Genomic DNA, 18,653 nt, shown 5'->3' on the forward strand with positions numbered 1-18,653 from the left:
ATGAAAAATAGGATCGCCGCTTTCTTCACGCAAAAAAAGGGAATATTTATTTACGTTGATTATTTCATAAAAATTAGCTTTAAAATTAGGGGTCATCAATACATCAAATGTTTCGTAACTTCTAAACGGCGGCCCAAATCGAAACAATGTCATAGAACATTTTCGTCTTAAAATAATCCGTGTAATCCGTATGGTGTTCGCTCATTCCACCCTTTTTGAAACACCCTGTATATTATATTAGATATAGACCAACGTTTTATACCAGAAAACTAATTTTTATTATCAAATTAAAGCCAAAAAGGAGGAAAGCCTGTGACAAAAGAACGGTGTTTGCGCGAACGAACATTTAATAAAGATATTTATTTTGCTAAGTACAAAGGTGGGTTTGCTTTGCAGATATTATTTACTTTAAATGAGTCAAATATATTTCACTGAGATTAGACAGTAAAGCATTATAAATATATGCAGATCCATAAAATCTTGTGCTGGTATATTTTTTACGACGAATTTATTTTCATCGAAGTCTAACGTCACGTCGATAAATTATAAATTCGAGGAACGAACACACGATTGATATTATCGTTCCTGTTATTAAGATAAATCGTGCTGGTAACACATTTTTGTACGATAAAGCAGAAATGTCTTCCAAAGTAGGTTCCGTAAACAACGTTTGGCAAGAGACTTCTTTCGTGATTTTCCAGTTGATGTCGATTGCCATTAGTCCAGCCTCGATGTATCTTGAAGTTCTGTTGTTATAAAAACAATTATCCGTGTTTCATTACTTCATAGAACGTTTGGTCTGAGCGAGTGTGTACGGCTTAAGCCAAACCAATTTTGATATTAAACGTAGGGGCATATGTTTAACAGATTTATCTTTAATTTGAGCCAAACGACAAAAACATATATTATTATTTGTAGGTGCCTATCTACACGTAAATGTGTTATCTACTATACAGCAAACAGGTCTATTAATTTAAACATAAAGAAAATGTTCCAGATTTTTGAAGAAATTCAGCGTAAGTATTCGCTTTAGACAAATATAATATCGTGTCAAAGTGAAGAACAACTTTCCCAAGTTACAACTTCGAAATTAACTTTGTTTCGCATAAATACACGTTTTTGCAGTTTTTGGTTGTTTTAATTTTCAAACTCGATAATCTGATCCTGATCTTAAAATAACTTAATTTTTGTTTTAAAAAAGAATAAATTATTATTTGGATTTCCAACCACCTAAAAATGTATAACTATTCAATCAATTTCTATAAATTAAATTACTCTCTAAATGTGATACATTTTTCCGATTTGTGGAAGGGTTTTAATTATATTGATCGAGTCAAGGCAATGAAAACTTTCTTCGTACAAGGAGGCATCCCGAGGTGTTCCTCCCCAATTTTTTTCAAACTCGGCCATTAAGTAGACCTTCATGTACCTTGAAATCAAGTTTAAACTTTATCTACGTAAAATAGCATGAGAAAATCACGGTTTGCCATTTTCAAAAAAAATTAAATTTTGCGAAACAATTGGGTTTTATAAATTAGGGTAAATTGGTAAAAATGGTTAAAATCAATAAAATTCGGTAAATTCGTAAGGGTTTACAAGCCGTGATTTTGTAATGCTATTTTATATAAAAAAAAATAGTTGTGAAAAACATTATGGTTGCCTTGGCAAAACGAATGGCCATTGAAACTTTTCCCTTTGGGAACTTTCAATGTACATGAAGGTCTACTTAACCCTGTAGTTTGAAAAAAATCGGAGAGGAACACCCCGGGAAGTCTCCTTCTTACTTTTAGTGTAACCACTAGCTATCGATATTTAAACTAAATGCGGTCACATTTGTCCATGACCCTTTAAATAGCACCAAAGGGTTTGATTTCTTTGTCTAATTTTAGGGATATTAATAAAAAAAATTGCATTTCTTAAATTGCATAATTAAGATAAAATTATGTAATATCGGTCACAATAAACACTTTTCGTGGAATGTTTTTTTTTAAATTCCTTGGTTAAAACTTTTACATCTATTTGAATTTCAAGTCTATTGTTAGTTTCTTTAATGAAGGTAGAAAAATTTCAAAGGAATGCTCTATATCGACAACATATTTCACACTGAAATGTATTGCATAACCATTACCATATTTTCATCTCGTCGGTAGTCAGAGTAAATGAACTTAAAGTAGCGGTACAAACATCACAGCTGTATCCCGGAAACAAAAACAATATCCGAAAAGTGTGGTATCCCTAATTTTTTTTCTATATTCTGCGCTCTTAGTTTGTCAAGGGATAAACGACCAAAATGTGTATTTTTTCAAGAAAATATTGTTAAAATAACGAAAGGTTTATATTAATAAACATTCAGAGTGCCCTATATGTGAGCAGTCCATTGCAACTTATAGTGAAATTCTACACCAATTATTGCATGGCAGTCGCTACACTGCAAATCTTTATAACATCTAAAGAGCGCCTAAAAACATCGGTTGAACACATAAAATGCCTTCATATGTTTTACAGGTGTGCCTTATGTATGGCTTAGATGCTATTTACTTATTTAAAAATGCAATACGTGTACTCTAAGTGGTCTAATCCGTACTCTATATGTCCATAGGACATCTCTTTAACATGGAACATCTATGTTGCATCTAAAGGGTCGTTTAAGGAGCGCCTGTGTTACATATTAATACCAAATGCCCTATGTCTTGCCCTCTTGTTAAGTAACGTATAGGGTAGGTCGTGGTTCACTCATAATATCGAAGTTTGCCAGAAATTGCCATGCAGATAAATTTATCATCACAACAAATAAGTAAGTAGAATTTCATAATAATTAAATAATACTTAAGTAAATAATGAAATCATTAAAGATGAGTAAATATATGCATTGTATTTTTCATATAAACAAATGGCCTAGGCTTAGCTAAATACGGGAAACGTTCAAAAAAATTAGCACACCTAATATTATTTTCACCCTAACTTATAAACAACCTTACCCAATACTGACTATGACTAATTATACTTAGAGCAATAAGGGTGGTTAAATAATTTTGGATTAAATAGTTTTATTTATGTGTGAAAAATTTGCATGAATTAAATTAATCGCGTTGAACAGAGGTACTGTGTTTTCAAGTTGCTTTTAAATATAGTTGACAATAGGCATTGTTAAAATGTTTTCACTCATTGAGTAATTATGGTAGAGGATGGAAAATTTTCATTTAGATAGTTTTTTCAAATTTTAATTTGAAATTTTGATACCCTGCACCTGAAGTCTGAAACGCTTTGTAGGTTAAAAATAAAGTGGCAAAATATTTTTGGCTTCAATAGTTGTATTTCTTGGTAAAAAATTGCATTTATTAAAGTTATCGTGTTGAACGGAGCTTCAGTGTTCTCAGAATTAAATGTAAGGGAAGTTGCCTTTAAATATAGTTGAAAATAGGCATTGTTAATCTGTGTTCACCCATAGAATATTGTAGGATATAGAAAATTTTCATTAAGGCAACTTTTTGAAATTTGAGTTTTAAATTTTGATACTCTGCACAATATACTATCATTTATTTAAATCTCAATTTGGAAAAAGTGGTCTAAATGAAAATTTTCCATTTTTTACTATAACCAATTGGTGAACACAGTCTAACAATTCCTATTGTCAACTATATTTAAAGGCAAATTCCCTTACATTTAATTATCAAAACACTGAAGCTCCGTTCAACACGATACCTTTTAATAAATGCACATTTTTACAAAGAAATACAACTATTGAAGCCAAAAATATTTAGCCACTTTATTTTAACCTACACAGCCTGTCAGACTTGGGGACGGTTGTTTTTAGACAAAGGTGTGGTAATAATTACATCTTTTTTCTGTAATTTTTACAAAAGCAAATCTGTTAAATGAACTAAGGTATTATAAAATTTATTTAGTTTTTTCTGTATTTTTTACAGAATGTTTATTAGTTTTACTGATATCGGCAGATTTTCGAGGATAGCCAGAGTTCCTAGTACTGATGAGCCCCAAAAGGGCGAAACCGGTCTACTGTTGGAATCTCTGGCCTAAACTTTGACTTTTGATAGTTTTATATTAATGGTAGAGTAAAATGTTTGCTCTGTGGTTTAGGGATAAGTCAATAGATGTATAAATAATTTAAAACCAAAGATTTGAAGTAAAATATTGCATAATACTTTCTTACACGTTTTTCATGACTTGAACAAGAGGAGATTGGTATCCTTTCCGTATTAACAATGAAGATGGATGAGTCATAAACGGTTCCTTTGCAAGGTGATAAGTGCTGGAAATCAAAGGGCAATCCACGATTTCAACAAGTGCAAGGAAAATTGAAAAATACTCGATTACGTCCACTCTCGATCCTTTCGCCATTTCTTCGAGTTCCTCATTTACGTCTATTTCCATAATTCCAAACAGGCCATTCGTGTTCAAAACTTGTTGGTAAGCTTGCTTTTTAATATCATCCGTGGCATACTGAAAGTAATCCTTTGATCTTAAATTACCTGTCTATTTTAATATTATCTTACAATTGGTTGGCCAAGGCCATGGGAGCAAATAAACATTATTCCACATTAAATCGGGTCATTTTTTCCCAGATTCAAGAGGAATTTCATTGAAACCTAGATTAGTAGCGCCTTAAGCAGACGCTAATAGTTTTTCATCATGGTTATTCGTTTTTTTATTATATTAATAATAATTTTAATATAATTTTTGCATCGTGTGTTTATTTGATAAGTTTATTTAAGGGGAACGAATACAGTAAAAGCCTCTTTTTCGTTCAAGCTGATCGTTTCTTTTTTAACAATTACATAATTGAATTATGGAAATGGAAATGGAAACTTGATTATTGTGTATCAAAACAACACTATTACAGCGTCAGCTAGTTGACACACATTACATAAAAATTATATGTACAAAGTGTTTAAAAATGACCGAAAGGTTAAAAGCATAATATAGTTTTAATTGATAACAGTTTTCACGGCTCCTACGTATTAAGAGCCGGTAAAGTTTTAAGTTCAGATAATTTACAGTTAAATAAATCGACTACTTCAGTATATTTGTTGGCAGTTCTTAAAATTCGGTTAATGGGGTTTAAAAGGCTTTTAGAAATTTTGAACAATTGGGGGTGCCTTGTATAATAGTTAGGGACAACGAAGTTTATTTTGGAAAGTAAGTCCTCGCTAGGAATCTGATTTTTTAACAATTTATATAAAAATATTAGTTCGGATTTTTCCCGGGTTACAGATAATTGATCAATTTGCAAATCTCCTAGTAATGTAATATAATTATAACTATGACTTTTTATAAAGTTAGGATGTAAATATTCGATAAATTTCTTTTGTACTGATTCAATAATTAAAAGTAGATAGGCGCTACAGCCTCCACACGCCAACGAACCGTACATGAGTTTAGACCGAATTAAGCTTTTATACAGAAGAATAAAGTGAAATTTGGAATTGATTTTTTTGGCAAGTTTTAAGATAACACCTAATAGCCTTCTGCAGATATTAACAATATGATGGACGTGATCTCGGAAGTATAACCCTTTCTCAAGGTATATTTCGAGGTCTTTGGTCGAATCTTTGCGTGGGACTGTATCACCGTTAATTTTGAAGACGGATCGAATTAATTCAGTTTTTCTACTGAAAGATATTACAGTGGATTTGGAGGGGTTAACGGGTAAATTGTTTTTAGAACACCATATAGAAATTTTGTTGAGATCATCTTGTAAATTTAAAGGGTCGGTCACGTTGTTAATAGTTTTGCATAGCTTGTTATCGTCTGCAAATTGATAGAGAGTGGAATTTTGAATTAAAATTGTAGGTCGTAGATGTAAATGTTAAATAAAAGGGGTCCCAGGGAACTACCCTGGGGTACCCCGCAATTCGTATCGTAACTTACATCAGTGACAACACCGTTACATTTTAAGAGATTTGCACGAGTAGATAGATAGTCGCTTAACCAGCGTAGTAGATTACCATGGACACCGAGACATTCTATTTTTTTCAAGATAAGTGGATTGGACACGCGATCAAAAGCTTTTGCTAGGTCAAGAAAGATTACGTCAATTTGTTTTTGATTTTCAACAGCGTGAGATACATTATTTAAAAAATTTACGTGGTTTGTCTCCACGCTTTTGCCCTTTAAGAAACCGTGTTGGGTAGAATTTTGAAAGTTATTAAACCAGTTAGATATATATTTGTGCATAATTCGGTCAAAACGTTTCGCGAATACGCAGAGGAGTGAAATAGGCCTGTAGTTTATTGGATTTCCGGCAAAACCACCTTTTAAAATTGGGCTAACGATAGACGTCTTCCATAAAGTGGGGAATTTGTTAAGTTTAATGGAGAGGTTAAATAAGTATTCTAAAAGCGGTATAAATAGGTCCCCGCAACCTTTAATTAGAAATGCTGGAATATTATCAATGCCAGTCGAGAAAGTTAATTTAAGGCCCAATATGGCCTCTTTAATATCCAATGACGAAATTTTAACGTGATAAAAGGCATATGAATGTAAAACAGTGGTATCGTAGTCGAAAATTTGGATGGCCGGAATGTTGTCAACAGAGATTTTAGAGAAAACACTTAGAAACTCATTCGCGAGATCGGTAGGGTTGGTAATCAAATTATAGTCTTTTTTGAGCCGAATGTCCATGGGTTTGCCTTTAATGTTATTATTTATATAGCTCCAAAACATTTTTGGGTGTTGAAGAGCCATATTGCAGATGGTTTCCGTATTTTCCTTGCTGTCTCTCTGTAACAAATTTTTGGAACACGAACGAAAGTGCCGAAAAAGATCAAAGTCGCGGGGATTTCTAGTCCGTTTGTATTTTTGATGATAATATTTTTTGCGCCTTAGAGCTGCTAATAATTCCGCGAAATACCAATTGGGGAATTTTTTACAGCCTTTGTGTACAAATTTAGGGATTGAGGTGTCCATGGCGGTGATCACAACGCTGGTCAGCGTGTCAACACATATATCTACATTGGTTTCACTATAGAATGGGGACCAATCATAATCACGGATGTAGGTATATAGCTTAAGGTAGTCGCCTTTGGCAAAACTGTACGATTTGCAGGTAACAGGAATAGCCTTGTCAAGGTCAGAAGAATATTCCAAGGAAAATGTTGGGTGGGCTTTATCGATATCAACAAAGGGGGTCGCCATGCGCGAGATTTTCAAATTATTGACATTAGTGAAGCACAGATCCAGAGTATTCCCGAACGTGTTTTTGAAATTATAGATTTGGCGAAGGTTGTTTGAATAGCAAACGTCCAAAATATGGGCCACTTTTTTCTAAGTGTTGTGACGGCAGTCAACTGCGCTGTTATACGACCAATCAACCCTCGGTAAATTAAAATCCCCGAGAATAATTATATCGGTGCCTAAATTTAAGTTATTAGTATGGAGTTGCCAATGGGAGCTAAAGGTTTCGTAGAGTTTGTCACTGTCACATGGGGAAAAATAAACGTTGCCAATAATGAGAGAAGTTACCGAGTGAATTTTGACCTCTATAAAAACACATTCCGGAAGAGCCTCCAGATCTGTGCGGCGTAAAACCGTAAATTTGTTATTGATTGATATTAAAGGTCCTCCACCTCGAATATCAGGATTATTAGAGTTGTCTCTGTCGGAGCGAAAAATGTTAAAGTTACAGGGGAAATAGTCCGAATTGAAATGAGTAGAGTTAAACCAGGTTTCAGTTATACAAATGATGTCAAGGGAAGTTCAATTTACGTTTTGAAAGAAATTTTACGATTTAGTGCGAAGACCGCGAACATTTTGATAACCAATATTGATAGATTTAGCCATTACCGGGTATTTTTATTATGAGCTTCTATGCGCTCATCACGCAGTCTACCACGAAACTCTTTAAACAAACAATTAGTTGGCCAGTTACCTGGTTCCTGCAATTTTGAAAATTCGGGTAAATCTACGCTAATATGAAAAGAAGAGGAAGAGTCAAATTTAGTTTTGAGTTAAGTGCATTTGATAGATTGTAGGCCGGTTTCGTCTTGAAGGATTTCCAGAATGTCCTTTTCCGATGTTTCGAAAGATAGTCTAGTCACAAACAAGGCCTTCCTGGGAGGTCTCAGGTGCGTGGTAGCAGACTTTAGTTTTGACTCAGTTTTTGTCCCTTTGAAGCTGTCGCGTGTGGGTTTAGAAACGGGAACACCCCACGAAGCAGAGATGACACGATCACTATTTGATGTGATTGCGGAAAGTGATGAAGATTGACTTGCAGTGGGCGTGGCAGATTTGACCATAGTAGAATACGATTGATGGGTTTTAAAGATGGGAGGATAGCAGTCGGGAGAAAGATTTCCCGGAGTCGGCATCGCGAGTGCTGGAACAGTGGGGCAGGTTGATTGTTGTACGGTAGGTATGTTTTTTAGAGTAGCGATTTCAGAACGAAGACCACTTATTTCAGAAGTTAAAGCCAAGATGGTTGCTTTAGAGCTGGCATTGTCAGAGGCGAGTGAGGAGACAGTCACTTGAAGGTCTCTGACCAGGTCAACGAGTAAGATGATGTTGTAATGAGAGGAGTCAAGAATCGACTGCTTGTCACGTGAAAGACTGTCCATTTTGAAAACCTCGTTAAGAATATCGTTGAAGTCGCTAAAGTCTCGCTCCCTAGATACTCCTTTAGGAAGAGTAGATCTAGAATTGTTTGAACCATTCATTTTCGAGGTACTACAGTCTGTGGCATGCGAGGAGTCCCCCTCCCCCAAAGTACCAGAAGTAGTGTTAGAGTTTGAAGAAGAGACACTCGCGTTAAAAGCTTCTGGCGTTCCTTTTTAAGTTTAGTGTGGCACCGTGGACAAATATATTTGCTCAGTTTGGGATCAGATCCGTCCCAAAGGTTATCGAATTCCTCGTGTGTGAAGTGCGAAGCGCAACCTCAGTGAATGCGTCTTCCACAGTGACCACAGGGAACACGACGCTGCTTTCCCAAAAACCGTTGTTTACACTTCAGGCAACTGTCCGAGGATGGGGCCATGGAGAAGGCACGAGCGTCGCCAATCGTCGCACCGATTTTACTGAACCGTCAATCCAAATTTGCGGGCGTATAATTCGTCAAAAACCAATTACAGTCCAGAGTAGCGATATACGACGTCACGTATCCAGTATCACTTAGAAATGGAAAATGCGAACTTGGAGAATAAAAACGTCGGCAGCGTGATAATTGAAAACAATTCCGTGCGCTCGCGCGCTCCCGAAATAAAAATAAACCGACTTTTCAAAACCAGTCATGCCTAAAAAGGCAAAAAACGGAAAACAGACTAACTTTAAAGTTAATGATACTCGCACAAAAGATAATAATACGCGAAGAACCCTCTTCCGAAAAATATAAAACTCGATACCGTACGTAGCGAAAAACCGGTTAAAAGCACGAAAAAACACGGAGCGGAAAACGACGTACCTCCACCGTATAGAGTGCTATACAGGGTCTTTTTTTTTGCTCGGAAAAGTGTTTTTTTTTCAAAAACTATTTATAGTACCGATTTCAAATTTGGAAGGTCAATTCTCTATACCGGGGGACATCAGTTTGATAAATTTGAGCGTTTTCGGTAATGTTTTTCACCAATTTTGAAAAATTATTTTTCGACCACTAGGTGCGAGATAAAAAATTTCTAGTATAAAGTTGTAGGCCGTCATCGAAAACCCTTAAAAATTGTTCACTCGACGAAAAACAACTTATTTATCAGTGAAAATTCGAGCTTGAAAAATTTACAAGTTGGTGAAGCCAAATTACGATTGTTTGAAACGATAATTGAAAAGGGAACAAGTCTAATACAAACGTAGTAGAGTTTTCACACTTGAAAAAATGTACACGTTTGGTTTTTAAATGCAGATATTTTATTCACATAAATTTTTACAAAACATTTTCAATAATATCACCATTGGCTGCAACACAGGTTTGTGCGCGGACAATTAAGTTCTCAAACGCTTTCTCTACAATTTCTGGTGTGACGTCTCGGCAAGCACTGATTATTCGTCTAATGAGTTCCTCCCTAGTTTCAATGGGCGTGGCGTATACCTTTGCTTTAACGAATCCCCAGATAAAATAATCCAGTGGTGTTAGGTCAGGTGACCTTGCTGGCCAATGCACTGGACCATTTCTCCCTATCCACCTTTCAGGAAACTCGTTGTTGAGGTGCTCAGTTACTTGCCGGGAAAAATGCGGAGGGGCACCATCTTGCTGAAACCACAACTGACGTCTTTCAGCCAATGTAGAAAATGTAAATACCTTTGGCCGTTGAGGTTCGTCGGCAGGAAAAAGGGACCAATCAAACGGTTTCCAACAAGTCCAACCCAAACATTGACCCGTTCAAATTGAACCAGGTGATGATATTCAAAACCCCAATGTGGGTTGATGTCAGACCAAAGATGGCTGTTTTGATGATTAAAGGGCCCATCTCTAGAAAATGACGCTTCGTCGGAGAACAAAACATGGCGCAAAAATTGTCTATCTTCTTGGACAGCATTTAGTAACCAGTTGCTAAATTCATAACGTCTTTGATGGTCTCCGTCAATTAGTCCTTGGTGGAGCGTAGCTCTGTATGGGTGATAGCGATTCTTACGAAGAATTTTCCACACACGATTTGCAGAACAACCCAAATCAGCAGCGGCGTTAGCGCAACTGTGACGAGGATATGCCACAAAGTACGCGAGTACATTGTTCTCGAAGTCTAAATCCGGTTGACCCAATCCGCGAAACCTAGGTTGCAAGTTACCAAATTGATTGAAATCGTGAATTGCTCGTCTTACTGTATTTACAGATGGTGCTCCATTTGGATGTCTTTCTGCGAAGATTTCAGTCACTCTTCTAAGGTTTTGCGCTGCTTCTCCATAATAAATGGCAACTATCTCGGTACGCTCAGCTACTGAATAACGAGGCATTGTTCGAAATATTATCAAACACTGATAATAATCTCCCAAAGTTTTCCTTTAAATACCCAATGCATGTTTAGGATTGACCTATAGCCTCGTGTTTTTTAAATCCGATCGTTTTTTTAACCAAAGTTTCAACTGGATTAGGTAATTCGGTTTCAATTATCGTTTCAAACAATCGTAATTTGGCTTCACCAACTTGTAAATTTTTCAAGCTCGAATTTTCACTGATAAATAAATTGTTTATCGTCGAGTGAACAATTTTTAAGGGTTTTCGATGACGGCCTACAACTTTATAATAGAAATTTTTTATCTCGCACCTAGTGGTCGAAAAATAATTTTTCAAAATTGGTGAAAAACATTACCGAAAACGCTCAAATTTCTCAAACTGATGTCCCCCGGTATAGAGAATTGACCTTCCAAATTTGAAATCGGTACTATAAATAGTTTTTGAAAAAAAACACTTTTCCGAGCAAAAAAAAAGACCCTGTATATAAAAAAAAATTTATTATTAGGCTGAACCTTCCTCTAGTGCTTAAAATAATTTTGATAATTCTAATATTAATAGTTAACGAAATATAAGGTCCTAACTAAAGGGTAATTTGGGCACTTGCCCGACTTGTTTAGCTCCGGGGGTCCGAATTAAAACGTAATAACTTAATTACTTTTAAATTTAAAATTGTAAAAATTATTTTAGGCGCTAAACAAGAGGCGTTTCTACACTTAGATATTAATTTTATAAGTTAAAATACAAAATTAAAAGAGTTCAGCTTGAAATAGCGCGAAAGTAGACAAGGGCCACAGTAGTCTTCCCCCTTAAGAACCAACGTTCTTATGACTTTTTAAATGACCTGTTGCAAATGCTAGATCCAAGGCGCTACTTTGGAGAAGCCAGGGTTGTTACGCCACCTATACTCGTTTCGGTCGGAATATATGAATGCAAAATATATCGGCATATTCGTTTTTATTAAAAAAATTGCCGTATTATTCGCAATTTGTATTACGGTTAATAAATAGGTGCACACTATTGTAACCTTCTGTATCGTCTAAGCTAAGCATTCGGAGGAGCTACTTACAATTTTCTAACGAAATTGATTTAAAGATTTCTTATTCGCTCTGTAGCGCGACTTACTAGAAAACTTTAAATTCAATCCTTTCGGAAATTGTCGGAATTGAAATCTTCAATTTTGGTAATTAAAAGCAATTGTAACGACCAATATTTTATTTTCAATTTTGTTTGGATTAGTCTCAATATTGTAAAATAGCTTCTATCCCTTGCCAGACTTAGTTCTAAAAGTACAAGTAATGTTCTGACGCCACTTGTTATAAATTTTAATTTGGTTCATGTAAGAATACAGTGCGTCATTTAAATGGCTGTTTATTGATTTGTGGGTATAGTCAGTTGCAGGCTAGGAAAGACAAAATATATAGTACAGTCGGCACAAGGATACCTCAGACCATTTCCGGCCAGCCGACCGCGCGAAATTGGAATTTGGCCACTTTACGGTCAATTTAAATTTTGGGGTTTTCATCGTATTTTCGCGCCATCTAGGAACCGAAATTGGAATCTATTTTTAATTTCATGTTGTCATGAATTTAATTACTGAATACAGCCGAATTATTTTGCTAAAGAATTTTCGATAATGGAAGCTCCAAATATTTTAAATAGCCCGAGAGGTTACTATAAAAAACATGATAAAGGTTTACTGTTAAAGTGTTGGTTGCACAAAATTTTCGCTATGGCTAATTAATGATTCATTAGAAAGAGCAAACATTTTTTAGCAAATACAGAAAATTTCATCAAAATCGGTTAAGTGGTCTTAGAATTATTATAAAAAGAAGTCGAAATGGTGGAAATCGAGTTTTTCGGCGAATTCTAGACTTTCTCGGCGACCATGACGTCAGAAAATGCGAAGCGTATCATTGGCTAATTGTCTGTAATACATTTCTTTACATCTGGGATTAAAAGCAGGTTGATTTATTACCCAGGAAAAAGTCCTACGCAGTAGTAATTGAAATAGGCATACACAAGCCTACGTAGTAGAAAAACGATATGAAACCAACGGCTCCTCGTAAATTTTTTGTTACACGTCGGGTCGCGCGCGCCGCTTAGCGCGCGCTTAATTTTTTTATTTCGATAATAAGCCTGATATTATGATTAAAAACCTCTGGTTTGAAAACTTCTACAAGTAAACAGAATCCCTCCACTTCAGTTCCTTCTATTTTAGGAATAAAACTACAGCTTTGATTTGCCCCAAATTGCTCGTGCTACGGAGGAGAGAAATTCACCGAAAATTTCAGGATTTTGAGGAGCGAAAAAGGTCAGTTTCGGACTCAAAGTTAATACACTTAGGCTTGGAAATTTGTTTCGACAATGACATTTTGGAAAGAGAACGTCCTGGGCTTCAAAACAAGCCCGCATTCTTTCGTTTTTATTACTATCGATTTTTCGTGCAACCAACACTTTAACAAGTAAAGAGAAAAACATAATTTTAAACGACTATAGCTCATTAATACAACGTTGCGCCCAAGAAAGCCGGGTAACTATTTTAAAAGAAACGGCAGATTTAACTGCTAAGACGTAGAAATAAATTTACAAAATTTTATTATACATACTATTTTAAATTTAAGAATGATAGGAATGCTTTATCTTTTAAATTTGCTCGCCACCACAATTATGAAATAAAAAATAAAGATTCCAATTTTGGTCTCTATATGGCGCTAAAAGTTGACGAAAAGAGCAAAATTCAAATTCGACCGTAAAATGGCCAAATTCAAATTTCGCGCGGTGAAATGACCGGAAATGATCTGAGGCATCCTTGCGCCGATTGTACTATATATTTTGTCTTTCTTAGCCTGTAACTGACTATAGTTTTAGGGGTGTACATATTGTAAACTAAGAAATCTAGGACCCATGTTAATTTTTTACTCATTGGGACCCATAGAACACGCCCTGAATATTTGACATACTAAGTCGTAAACTAACGATGTTGCTAACGATTTAATGAAAGTTATGTATATGAACGTTTTCGGTTATATTCGGTACTGAATTGACTGAAACCGTTTTACTAGTATTAAAACATCGTTAGAGGTGGAAACTAGGTAAACGTGTTTTCACCAATAGACCTAAATTAAACAAACATGATTCGTGGGATGTTCTAAAAGGTTTTGGTTCGGTCCTTTATTAAGTTACCATGCGTTATCAGAACTTACTAATAATAGGTAATGAGCTGGAGTGTCTCTAGGAACTCTTATTTGAAGTGTGGGCACTGTTGTTACATCAGCAATGCTGTCGAAATACTTGGGAGATTCTGGTAACGTCATTTTTGACAACATTTCTCCGCAAAAGAATATGGTGATGAAATACAATGGGATCAAACAAAAACTCCAGAACATCTTGTTTACAGGATCATAATTTGCTATATTTAAACCTAAAAAGTTTAATTTTTTTAATTTACTTATTTTTATTTTAAAACATGTGAAATGAAGAAAGATATTATTAGAAAATGCAGCAAAAGCTTTTATTTTATAATACAGCTGCGTTCCAAAACTATCCCTATTCCCTATTTTATATGAACCTTGAGGTGAGGCAAAAGACGTATGATATGAATTTTGATAACTTTATTCTCAAGCTAGGAAATTTCAAAATTGCGTTAAGTAGTTTATTTGCAAGGTATGCGGAGTGAGGGACGTACCGTTGAATAACAAGTTCCAATAATCAATTATTATTATTATTATTAATATTATTTTATAATTAAATGTAAATCATCTTTAAATTGATTTAAGTGTTCAACACAAGTTCATAACATTTTCCGAGCAACACATACTCATCATCTAAAACAACTAAATGTGTGGAAAACCTACCTCGTTGAAAAATTTAATTATCACATACTTAAGTTGTGCAGCTTATTGCACATGTTGCAAAATCTAGTTTATTCGTTAAAAACCGAAATTGTTTAAAACCACCTAGACGAATTTCACTACAATTGGATTTATATACAAAATGGGGTGCCGCCACATTAGAAACAGAAATGTTAGAAATATTAATCGATAATATTCCTGAAGACAAATTGGACAGCGATGACCTGCATTGATGCTTTCCCGACTTAAACAAATGCGACTTTTTTGTCACATATAAACAGTCATTTACCGAGCACCCATCGCCGATCTCAGAAGCGACTGTTGCCAAAATATCACATCAAAACAATTAACAGCGGTAAATTCAGAATTTAAAAATTGGGTTTATTACTGCTTACAAAATAATGAAATGTAATTTGAACATTTAATCGAACACTTGAAATCAAAATAAACAGTTTTTTATTAATGTTTTATATTATTTGTTTATGATAATGAAATCCAACCTAAAATTTTAAGTTAGCCTTCTCCCAATCAATAATTCATTTGTTTGAAATTTTTAATGAAATCTTTATTGCCATAACAAATTAGTAAAGATTTTTAGCGTATTTTTCAGTTTTATTCTTTCTGTCAATGACAAACATTGGTTATTGAAATAATTTCCTTATTATTTCGCTATTTTGAAAAATTTTATTTTCCTAAAGCTTCAAATGCAATTGATTAAAGACATTTTAACAGGCGTTTTACTTTTGAACGTTTGCCCAACTGAAATGAATATTCCACGATTATTCTTAATGAATCTGAGAAGTTTCAAATCAATGCTCTTCACAAATTGGATGATAGGTTACGATAGAATGGTTCAAATTATCGAATTCGTGAACCTTTGTTACGGTATTTTGTTAAACACGTTACATTATTTAACGGTGCATAACTTAAGAAACGCTTGACCGATTAAATTTAACCCATCACTTGGCATACTTTCCCACTGAAAATGTTTAAGAGAGGTGTCAACGCGATTAAACTACTAAGATTATTTTTTATTTTCAAGCGAAAATACAAGTGTATCATAATTCAAAGTATAAATCTTTTGCCCTATTGCAACCTGAAAGAATAGTTTTCGAAAACATCAGGGGAGTGAGACCCTGTAAAAAGTCAGAATCGTTGAAGCTAAATCAAAAGCTTTTGATTTAACATATCTATTTCAAATTTACGAGATATAATAAGCTTTAAAATGTATTTTTTACTTCATGATAATTTGTTTTATACCTTGTAACAGAAGAATAGCCGCTATTTCAATATATTCTTTGAAGAAGTCAACGTTTTCGTTTTGAAATTTGGAATAAAAGCACTTTATGACGAAGATCATATTGATGGAGACAATTAAAAGCAGCCAAATCTGATAAAAATTACAAAATGTTTAAACATTTTTATAATAATTTGTATGTTATCATTTGAAATTGTTTTATTGAACAGTTAACAAACGTGTTAATCAGGTTCACAAGAAAAATGTTGTCTGAACTTTAAAAATAAAATACTTAGTTTTTTTTCAGTTGTCGATTGGCTGTTGTGGTATATAGATATTGTAACGCTTTTCTACTACTACTATAGGCCTATAGGTGCCTAGCGTTGACATATACTACCACTATGCTACTAGATTAAAATGGTTCGTAAGGACGCTAATGAATTATTAAATAAGGACAAGTTGTTTTGCCATACCCTGATTCTGATTTAATGATCAACTTCTAAAATTACTATTGACAAACATTTCGAATCGAACTACTAAATAAAAACCAAACAATACCGCTAACAAATAAAATACTACTAGATTAATATACATGACCCCCAAAATAACTACATGCAGCATGCACTCGACCAATGCCAGACTACTAAAAATTCGCGGTCTACTATATACACTAATTGCGCCATATAAAAAGTACTCATCACTATTCTTGATTATCGTCGGTCTCGAGACTTGAAAATAAAATGAAAAAGGTAGATGCGAGGAGAGAGTTCGTAGAGTTGAAGAGACGAGTTGAAGGCTTGAGACGTTGGAGATAAGGTGAGGCTACTACTATCGTCTACGATGTCGTGGTGGTGATCGGCAGAGGAAAACCATTGTCCGGCGATAACTGATCAATTGGCTGGAGACATCCATAGAATGCGACCAGCGCGAAAACTATGTTCCTTCTATTAAGGTCATCCGGAGCGGGGTGTTTAAGATCATCATTTCCTTTCGGTCCGGAGATACGGGTCCTCTTCTTCGATTCTTCTTCTTGTCTTCCAGTTTTGTTGTATAGGCCACGTGACTTTTTGGGTCCATCCTGGTTTTTTCGTTACCCAATCGAATTACTATGACGGGCTGTCACGTGGAGGGACACTATGGTTTGACCAATCACCAAATTTCCACGGGCTTTATTTCAAGCGCCCATGTGTTTCACATGTGTTTCACTTTCTTGAGATCACAAGACGCGCACACATTCGGTGACAATTACACCAAACAATAATATCGAGGCGCACTACTATAATTGTAAGCATTGGTCGAGAAAATCTGGCAAAGGTTCGAGTTCAATAATAAATACACGTGGCATGCACACTATACGCTATTCTCCGTCGATTCTAAAGACGATCGTAAAACTATAAATCAGTGGCTGTGGTGACAGGAGGGCAATTTCGGGCATCTATAGAGATTCCTTTTAGCAGAGTAGTAACAATGGAAACACGTTGGATCCCTCTTTTGGCCTTTCGCTAACTACTTCCCATTCCTACAAACTATACAACGCGACCATATGGGGATGCCGAAGGACGTAAATAATTGTTTCCCTAACAAAATCTAAAAGAGGGGTAACGTATTGAAAAATATTCGTTACAATATGGACTGCCATTCTTTGTTTTAAATAATTTTAAACATTAACGTGTTATTCCAAATAAAAATATAAATTTCTTTACACGCATCAAAACTATTTTATTTATTAAATAAATGAACATTCCAACATTTTTCTAAGTAGCAATAATGTTGACGATGCAACTTTTTTAGTTATTTTTTAACAAAAAATTGCATGTATTGTCATTCGGAACTAAGAACAATTGAAGTCATTGTTGAGGTAAGATTTGTAAGATAACATCCATTGTATTTAATTAAAGTTATTCAAGAAAAAAAGGTTATGTTAAATCTGTAACCTTAAAAATAACTATTTAAAAGAATAAATCTGCTGGACCTTAATGTTTATCAAATTTATCTGTACTTTAACTACTTTGAACGGTTAAAATTTCAAAGTCTAATGGTCTCATATTTCAAACCAATTAGTGTAACCAGCCAACTACAAAATATTTTGAAAGTGTCTTGCGTTATAATAATTTATAACAAAACCTTGACCTTAAAAATGTGTATTGTTAACTTTAGCGTTAATTGGATGAAGGCAATGTTATAGGTTTATTTTATTACTAATTTAAACTAACGTTAGTTAAGTTTCTTTGGGAGTAAACAGGATCTTTACTATTGGTCTGTTCATAATATGTTTTGGGATAAACTAAAATTTGCGTAGATCAAATTAACCGTTTTCGACAAATGCCACCTTGAATATCAGTCCAGAAAACTTTAAAAGTTTATGAAAAGGAAGAAAATATTGCCGTGACTATATAGTTGACAAACTTTCACACCTTTTAATACCTTCTAAGTAAAAAGCAACAAAAATCTCAAATGTTTTTATATAATAGGATGTAATGTTTTAATGAACAAAAGTGAGTAATTTTTACGTTAAAATCTCTTTAGAAAACTTAAATCAGAAAATTTTTTCAGAAATTGTTTTTGAATGATGCTAATTGAGTTTATAACATTATTTTGTAAACTTCCCATTACTAATGGTTAACTTTACCAATTCTGAGTCTGCCGACTTACTCAGGGGATGTTTCGCTAG

At 34.5% G+C, this 18,653-nt stretch overlaps 1 protein-coding gene across 1 annotated transcript; it reads right to left on the bottom strand.

Moving 5' to 3' along the window:
- Positions 1-514: 514 nt before the first annotated feature.
- LOC149956306 (uncharacterized) lies at positions 515-14,801 on the bottom strand. The gene is made up of 4 exons (XM_090166841.1): positions 14,777-14,801; positions 14,098-14,315; positions 4,172-4,461; positions 515-746 (listed from the first exon to the last, which is right to left on the bottom strand). The coding sequence occupies exons 1-4, from the start codon at positions 14,799-14,801 to the stop codon at positions 515-517; spliced, it is 765 nt and encodes a 254-aa protein (XP_090022967.1).
- Positions 14,802-18,653: the final 3,852 nt, after the last annotated feature.

The sequence above is a fragment of the Leiobunum rupestre genome, chromosome 2 (genome assembly GCF_980474605.1).
Source record: "Leiobunum rupestre chromosome 2, qqLeiRupe1.1.hap1, whole genome shotgun sequence".
In the NCBI taxonomy this organism is placed as follows: Eukaryota; Metazoa; Arthropoda; class Arachnida; order Opiliones; family Sclerosomatidae; genus Leiobunum; species Leiobunum rupestre.